At 36.3% G+C, this 9,404-nt stretch overlaps 1 protein-coding gene across 1 annotated transcript in view; it reads right to left on the reverse strand.

The window, feature by feature from the left end:
* The window catches only part of LOC139315849 (desmoglein-4-like), a 31,737-nt gene extending 24,785 nt beyond the window's left edge, over positions 1-6,952 (reverse strand). Inside the window, exon 1 of the mRNA XM_070942330.1 lies at positions 6,763-6,952. Coding sequence (XP_070798431.1) covers positions 6,763-6,810 — 48 coding nt within the window. The 5' untranslated portion in view covers positions 6,811-6,952. The remainder of the gene's footprint in view (positions 1-6,762) is intronic.
* Between the last annotated feature and the right edge of the window lie 2,452 nt (positions 6,953-9,404).

Below are 9,404 nucleotides of genomic sequence, written 5' to 3' on the forward strand. Positions count from 1 at the left end.
GAGGTTCAACTCCTGTAAGGAAATTCTTCCTTTGATGACTTTGCCTTTTCCTCCCAAACTCAAAAGAGTTTTGCTGGTTTTCCATTTCCCTGCAGAATTTAGGAGCCAAATTTCAGGCTGTTTTCTGATCTTTTCTTTCTTTTGGAATTCTGATGGGATTTTTATTGCTGTAGGAACTCGGGGTAGACTGGCTATGGTCTCTCCTTGTTGTCAGTATATCAAATGGGCAACAGGAAAAGCAATAATGGGTAGCTTTTATATTGCTGCTGAAGGTTTGGAGAGGTGAAATAGTGGATACATAATATTTGATAGGAGGAACAGTAAGTACCAGTCTGCTTACTGCTTTTTGTTGCAGGCAGGAAAATCCCTCACTTCCCAACAGCAATTTTCAATTCAATGAAAGTCAATTTGCTTTATAAGTTATTTCAAAGCAGAAGAGAATTCGGGACAAATTCAAATAGGAAGTGTTGATATATTTGTTTAGTTCCATGATAGCCAAGAGCAGGTATATGTCTATATTGTGTCTTTCTCTGGACAGTTCTCCTTCTGTTTACTCTGCAGTCTTTCTGGTTTTCTACATTTAAGTTAAACCCAAAAGGAAGAATTCACAAGAGAACTTCTTCCATTGCACTTTTAAAATGTATTTATTTATTCAATTTATTGGCTGCCATCTCACCACAGGGTGAAGAGAAAGGCTTATTCCATTCTTACAGGGAAATCCTGATTTTGAGAAAACACTGATGAATTTCTTCTCCTTCAAAAGAAATTCAGAAAATATATATCCAACCAATTTGTCTGCTAAATCATTGGGGGGAGAAGAAAACTGGGCCCACCTGATTTCCATTATGCTGATCAGTAAGGATATTGTGATTGACCATTTCATACCAGTCTGACTTCAATTGCTAAGCTACGGTGGATTCCCCAAAGCCTACTCCTCTGGGAATTCGTCAGAGCTTAATTCAGGGTGTGGTGGGTGGTGAATGTTTACTTAGGACCTGCTTACATAGCTCCTAATGACAGGTATACATCCTGACTTTCATTCCATATCAGCTGTGCAACTGCAGGGAAGGGGGGAAATCAGTCCTAGATACCCTATTATATGACACACAGTAAGATATGTCTAACTTTTCTTCCCTGCAATTGCTATGGAATCAAGATCTTGCTATTAAGAGACATGTGAATAGGGCTTCAAATGCAGTAATACCACATGGGCACATGTTTTCTGTTTGGGATACATCAAACCATATTCTCAATCTTTGTCATCATAAATAGTTTATAGGGGAATTGGAGAATTGGCTGAGGATCTTGTTAAACTTGCAGATCCTAAGATAATTCTCTTATTCTCTTAATACTTGCTCACAAATCCTATCATGTCCTTTCATATAATATTAGAGTGACATACATTCTTTGGCATTAGGTATTAATAAGTACAGTATAACATTTATCATTGGAAAGGAAACATTCCTAGCAATCCTGTTGAGCATAACTTTTGAACTGAAATATTTTAGGATACAGTAATAGTACCAGATTTTGTACTGAGTAATTTTGGCATTATTTATTAGAATAAATAGGAAGTGCATGAAGCCCCTTCAGATATGTTTAAATAAGATTTGCACAAAAGAACTTCATGATGCCTTGTCCTCTTCATCAGAAGAGAAGGACTAAGTACAATGGATATGTTTTGTGTTTGTTATGATATTTTCATTTGTACCAGTAATGGTTTAAAGTATGCATTTTATGTCCAACAAAACTAAGAGCTATGTATAGCTTTATCATAGTTTTGATGTGCCACAATAAATTGCTCATGCTTTTGTCCAGAACAATATAAATTATTCAAGCAAATACTGTAAAAGATAGCAGGGAATCCAACATGTAATAACTGGGAAAGTAATTCCCTAGAAACTAACTGCTGTTTTCACTGAGAGGTCCAAGGTCCTCTCCCAAAGTCCAAGCATGCAAACTTTAGTTTCTTATAGTTTGAAAAAGGAAAGCCAATTAACACAAATATTTCTTTGGGCTGCTCACCTCTTCTGTGTAGAATTACTGATTTCCCTAAGATTTCTATGGCACAGAGTTGAAAAGAATACACAACTTATCAAAATGATAAATCAGTCAACAATTCTCAAGAGTAATTAAATGATTTACCTAATTCAGTATATGAAATTAAAGTTGGAATCTCAGTTAGCAGCCTTATTAGGAGCAAATGTTAATTTTTGTCAATTGGAGCAGATGAATCCAGCCTTAGAAAGGAATGTTGCACCTATCAGATAACATATTTAATTGTAGAATTAGATGTGGTGTCTGCAGGAGCACCAAAAAAAGTCAAACTGGCAGGGTGACTATGCCATCAAAGCCCCATCACTTTTTACATGTGGCAACACATGAGAGAAAGGGCGGGGCCTTGATTCCTGCCTTACCTTTTTTGAGAGCCACATGGCTTCTCCTGGAACTGAGAAGGAATGGTTAATCTCCCTGATCCTTTTAAAAACAGAAAATCTGACTGTACTCAGTTTTTGCTCTAGTGCTAGACAGAACATGTTTGTTTTTGGGTAACCAGAAAAGATGTATGTAACCCATTTACATTAGCAAAACCAAAGATTAATTCTCCATGATATACCAAAATAATAATAATAATTGAAGCTAAATTGTATTGCATTCCTTAATACCAGCAGTAATCATCTGAAGTTATTGACATTTAAAATCCCATTCTTTATCTGTCCTTATATGGGCTACAAGTCTAAAAACAGAATAAGAATAAGCTCCATTGGCCTTCAACTTTGATCACTTTGTCTTATAAATATGTTGATTTGTTGATAATTATCAGGGCCAAGTCATGAGCATTTGTTCAAGATGAAAATATTGTAAATGAGAGAATCCTCAGTTCCCGAACTTTAGCATGCTGCTTTGAAACTTCAGCTTCAAAGCCAACTGCAAACAGGAATTAATTCACCGTGGTTCTTGCCAAAGCAATATTATATGCAATTATGAAATACTCCCTACTCCACCTATTGCATTCAAATGACTGAACATGCCCTTAATTCTTGATCTGTTCCCTTTCCCAGTGCTGTTCATTCTAGGAGTTGAGTCTGCTCCCTTTGAAGATAAGCAGAATATTGCTGTGAACAAAGCTGGATATTTGAGCACATTATGCTATTAGTCATCATTGTGTCATTGTAGTATGCAGTTGTATCAGCAGTTTGGACTAGGTATTTGATTCCTGAGCTAACACTCCCACTATACAAGATTAGATCTTTCTTTCTTTCTTTTATTAAATGATATCCAGAGTTCTATAAATCTGCCATCAACTACCAGGCAGTAATGTCTTCAAAGATAAATAGTATTAAATATTCAAATTCTCACCAAAAAGAACCTAAGCTTGCATTAACTGTCTTTGACTTATTTGCTTAGAAATAAGGTCCTTAAAATGTATTCCCAGAGAAGAGGATTGTATCAAAAGCTAAGCTAAGCAAAGTAGGGCAGTAGGCTACATCGAAAAAATGACTGTCAAAACACTGTGATCAAACCCCAATGTGAATGCTTCTGTAAAATCACCAGGCTCCTTTAATCTTTAAATTTAAGTAGGATTACAATGTGTGTGTGTGTGAGAGAGAGAGAGAGAGAGAAAGAGAGACAGAGAGAAGTACATTTTGATAGTTTAACTGCACCATATTGCTAATTTGATCATAAACTGATTGAACGTGATCCAAGTTAGAAGCTCTCTGAATGAATGCAGGGCTTTGTGCATACCTGTATCCTAATTTAGATACACACCTGGAACTGGATTTCCATCTCCCTTGTAATTATTCACCTGAGAGCCATTGAACTGGTTAAACATGTATTTTACAATGGGTGGGGATGCTCAATCTTATGAGCATTTATGAGCTTCATACAAGCGACAGTACTTGGGAGCACCTTTGCCTTTTCTTTATGTTAGAGACCATAAAGAATACAAAGACAGTTTATCACAGTTTATCTCGCATAGAAATTTGCTTGTGTGTTCTTTACTGGTGAGAGAATTTAGGTTTTTTATTTTACATAATGAATATGTATGAATCAGGTGTGGGCTGTGCATTAAAATCATAGTATTAATAATTTTCAAATGTCTCTTCAGGTGACTATGAATTCCCAAATTCTTTAGCAGCATGGTAGATAAAGTAATTCTGTACTTTAGTTAGAGACTCAGACGCTGGCAAGCTCTTTCTTGTTTTAATACTTTGCAGGTTGCAACTCATCAAAAATACTTATTAAAGGAAGGTAGAGAAAGATAGAGAAATGCATCTCTTCTTACCAGGCCCTTTCCCCCCTAAACTTCCATTGCTTGCAGTACAAGAACAAAATTGCTAATCCTAATCTACCTATCAGCTATTCAGGTAGCTTGGGGAAAAGACCCAAAAGCAGTTTAGCATTCTTTCATTCTGGAGCATTTCCTAGGACCCTAAACCTAGCTAAACTTTCATGTGTGTTCTCTTTAGAGTTTGATATTTCTCTGATGTAAACTCTACATTTTTTTTCAAGTGAATGGACACAGTCAATATTCATTTTTGGAAATCCATGATGTTTTGCCTTTGGGTCAGCATCTTATTATTGATGGATACTAATTTTGCTGGTTGTTGAAAAAAAAGTAAGCATTCCTAAAACACTTAAGAATCAGGAGGCAAACCAGTGATTTTGCTACAAGACTTTTGATAACAATTTACCAGTTTTATATTTAGGTTTACATGAAAACAACTCATTTTTCTTAAGATTGTTAATCTTTACTGAAACAATAATCCACCCACAGATCACATGCTCTTGCAGGTGGACCATAACTTGCAGTAAATGAACGTCTGATGCCCTCAAGATGTCTTGGACTACAACTCCCATCATGCCACCTAACAGTGTAAGGCAACAGGTTGGAGGATAATGGGCTAACCAACATTTGTATGCCAAATCATTAAATGATTTGTGTACAAATGATGATTGCAGTAAGAAACACAAAAAACTTGGAGAAAATTATTTAGATCTCTAAAATTTTCTGAAACATAAATTTATATATCCAAGCAATCCAAACTAATTTTTAATTAAGAAAAAGTGTTTCGCTGGTACAAACTACAAATCATTTTGAGTGAAGTATAGATGGTAGTAATAAACAGGTTTTCATTAGGCAGGTGGCAAAAGTATTGTGCTACTTTGCTTCTTAAAACAAGTCCATACATATACTCTAAACCCAACCCAACTATATAATTTGGTCTCTTGAAATAAACATTTGGAGATGGGAAATATTGTATCATCTCCCTCCTAAATATTATTTGTTATGAATAAGACTGATAGTTGCATGTTCCATGCATATAATCGTTTGGATTTCACATGTTCAGAAGCATATTCCTTCCTTCCAAGGGCAAACAATTGTAAATAGATTTCAATGTATTTTATGTGGTGACCTATGTAATTATATATGATATTGCAAAGTTCTATATTCCACTTCTTCATGTGAAACCTCCAAAGTCCTTCTGAAATATTTGTAGCATCAGCTTTTGATAATCACATCATTTCACCTGTGAGGCATGTTAAAGGGATTCAATATGCCTGATACATTTATTCATTTTCTCTTTGAAAAATAAGGACCAGCTTCCCTCTCAATACAATACTAGAAGCATACTGAAAGTCCTTCCAAAGAAGGCCCCCAAACAAAACTTGCTGGCAAATAACCAAAACTAGTGGGACTCGTGCTATGAATTTAGCAGTTTAGATTGAGGCCTGTAGATCTATTGCTTTTTAAGAAGGTTTTAAAAATGGATTTTGTGCTAAAAGACAGGTTGCTGCAAGTAAAACTGACTGAGGCGGCAGTTGTTATGCAAGCTGATTGGTAGAAGTGTGGATTGTTAGGTGAACAGCCTCATCCTATTTCATTTCCAAACTGTAAGCAACTCTCCAGATTTAAAGAAACCTGTTTGTTGTACCAAATAATTTTTGTTAGTTTTTGCCAACTGTTTTTGACAGCTGTCTGTCTGGATGAGCTTGATTTTACTGAAGTAAAAACAGCAAACAGAGCTGGCTTTATTTGTTATAGAAATGAGTTACATAATTTCACATCAAAAGAATACACACACGCACGCATGCACACACACGAAACACAGAAGTATTGTATTATATACTTAAACCTTATAACTAAAATTGTGAGTACCAGAAAAGGTATGAAATTATGAATGGAGGAATATCGGTGATGATCAGCCCCTTTCTGGTTCTCAGTATTGAATTCTTGAGCATTAAGATGAATTCTACACATGTGAGGTCTTAGCATCAACTCTATTTCCTTTTGTTAGGAAAAGGAAGCATTAGAACCAAAAGCATTAATATGATAGAGGGCCATGCTAATGAAATCAACGTTCAACCTAGAGATGACAATGTACTGATATTTGTATCATTAAATTTTAACCTTTTAATTCAAACTAAAATCCAGATTTTGATTCCATTTAGACTAACTGTGGCACCGTGTTACCATGCTTATGCATTCAGAAATACGTCCTGAATGCAAAGGGATTTATACTCTAGTAAGAAAGAGGATTGCACCCAAAAGCTTTTTTATCTCCAAATTCATCTTAAATAAAATAAAACTAAATTTTCAATACACAATTTAAGAATACCCAATAATGTAAGAAATGCCTGCACCATCTTTAATTTAATTTAAGCAGAATGCAACCCTAGAAATCACCTCAAAACAAAAGTCCTTTGTGAAAAATGAATATTTTGATTTTAAAAAAAAGTTCTGAAGATCCATCTTACCATTAAAATAAACAGCACAGCAGCTGTTCTGTAAGGAAGCCAGTCCATTTCATCTGTAGTTTCTTAAATCCAAGGAAGGGACAATAATGCTCCAGGTGTCTGTACCTTTCCCTCCCCCCCAGTGGCAATGCCTGTAAAAAGACACGGCACAGATGTTCTTCCACCCAGGCTTTGGAGCAACCTCTGGCTACCTCACAAGGGAGCACTGAAGATGCTGTATTACACAGAATATCTCTCCACCCAAACTTCTGGGCAGGTCTGACTCGAAATGCTTGACAACATCACTATTGCTCCAAGGGAAAAAAGATTCTGACACACCTTGATAGTTATTGAAATAAAATATTTTCTTGGCACCCAAGAGAACAGAAAGAAAAACTACCCAAAATACCCACCATCAAATATTTTTTTCTTCTTTGTGTGCATCCATCAAAACCAATAACTCAATGAACAGGAGTGTGTAGGAGTCTTGAAACACTGAAATAACTTTTGGGATTCTATTTCAATGGATTAGCTTTACAGACTGAACCTGGCCTGGTTTTGGTTCATTTATTCCTTTCAGATAATTTGAGAAGGATGGTCTCCATGTGAAGGACTTAGCCCAGTTGCCCCTCTGCTTTTTTTAAAAAATAAAAGACCATAACTCTGAAAGGAGCTTCAAAACGTGACTTCTCCCACTCAAAAAAGAGCCTCTGCACGGAGAGGACACCATTTACTAGGATGGTTGAAAGCTCAGGGTACATGCTAGGTGAAATGCCAAACGTATGCTTCATTAAAGTGAATGGGGCTGCTTGTGAAGCTTCTGAATCTTGAAGTATACAATAAATGAGTTGAGCTATCTTTATTTAACTTTTTTAGAGTTCAAAGTTTCTTACATCAGAAATGCCCAGGATTTTTTTTAAAGACAAGACTTTTTAAAGTTTGTTAAAAAGTATATCTAATTTATTTTTCTCCCCCACAAACAATTTGGAAGGCTGTGAAGACCTGCCTCTTGTCCAAAGCATTGGCCTAGGATGGGAATTGAGTTGGGGCATATTTGGTTTGCCATCTGGGGGAAGGATACTTTTGTTTTTAACCATGTTTTTATGGATTTTTGTGAGCTGATTAGAGTTAGACAGCCATATAAGTCCTGAAAATTAAAATAAAATAAAATCCACAGATACAACTATCAGGGGATGCCTATCTGTTGGTGTCTTCCATAAGGAGTAATTCAACTAGTACTATCCTTAACAGATAATTTAAAGTTAACTGGTTGAATGGAGGGAAAAGGGAAAATAGCCTTGAAGGCAGTGGTGGGATTCAAATTTTTTTACTACCGATTCTGTGGGTGTGGCTTGGTGGGTGTGGCGTGGCTTGGTGGGCATGGCAGGGGAAGGATACTGTAAAATCTCCATTTCCTCCCGATCAGCTGGGACTCGGGAGTCAGAGAATAGATTGGGGCGGGGCCAGTCAGAAGTGGTATTTACCGGTTCTCCAAACTACTCAAAATTTCCACTACTGGTTCTCCAGAACTGGTCAGAACCTTCTGAATATCACTTCTGCTTGAAGGACAAAAAGAAGAGCTGCTACCAATTCAATAGTAAGATAAAAGGGCTGGAGCCCAGGCCAAAAAAGTAACATGAGAAAATGTTACTTTTCTACTTTTGCATCAGATAAGCCCCTCCTTTTTTCACACAATCATAAAGGAAGGGAGAGGAGAAGTGCATTTGGACTTGCAAGTCTCTTCAATAAGGAAGAGTGAAAAATGATGAAGGGCAGCATCTCAGACTCTGGAATCCATAGGAAAAATTTTTATTGAGAACCTGTGACAAGATTACTATGTGTACTTTGAGGGATCTCAAAGTATATAAATAGAGATCCCCCCGCACTTGTGTGAGCTGATATTTTATTCCACCAGTGGAGATATCCATCATTGAATCTTCTGTTGCAAAGCACTGAGTTATTCCTTATTTTACCTTCCCAAAATTTGCTCTCAAAGCCATTTTCAAAGCAAAAGTAAGTTACACATGCAGAGAGATGCTCAAATACACATACAATTAACAAATGAATAGCAGAGGATTTCCTGTATAGGCAGATGGTTGAATGAGATGACCTTTAGGGCATCTTCCCAAGTCTGTGACTCTATAGTTCTAAGTAATAATCAACCAAAAACAACATGTTGAAAGCAACAGAGCAACAGATCAAGCTCAGCCTTAGACTGGAAAGCTGAAAAACATCTCTTTATCAAGCTGCGCTGGACTAGGTTGATGAATGATGTCAGTCATAACCTTTAGGGAAAAATCATTTATTCTGCAATGGATTGGTTCAGGCTGATAATTATATTATACATACACACATGCATAAGAAGTCCTTACATATTGTATTACTTCCTTTTCCTTTCCTCTTCTCTTTCCCTTTCATTTTTTCTCTTTGTTCTGTTTTATTAAATGAATACATTAAAAAAAAAAGATACAGATTCTGGGATGGGTGTTTCATCTCCAATTGTCCTATACTGAGTCATAAAATAAAAGCTCCTGCATGAGCAAATTAGATGCCCATAGAATTCCATTTCCGCAGAAGGCAGTTGAATCCTTCTAGGAGAGTATCTGTACATGAATACATGCTTTTTATGGACATGCTTGTTCTTTCAGTGACAATTGTGAAAT

The sequence above is a fragment of the Pituophis catenifer genome, unplaced genomic scaffold, assembly GCF_029215685.1.
Source record: "Pituophis catenifer annectens isolate HBS135680 unplaced genomic scaffold, rPitCat1.0.hap2 SCAF_3, whole genome shotgun sequence".
Taxonomy (NCBI): domain Eukaryota; kingdom Metazoa; phylum Chordata; class Lepidosauria; order Squamata; family Colubridae; genus Pituophis; species Pituophis catenifer.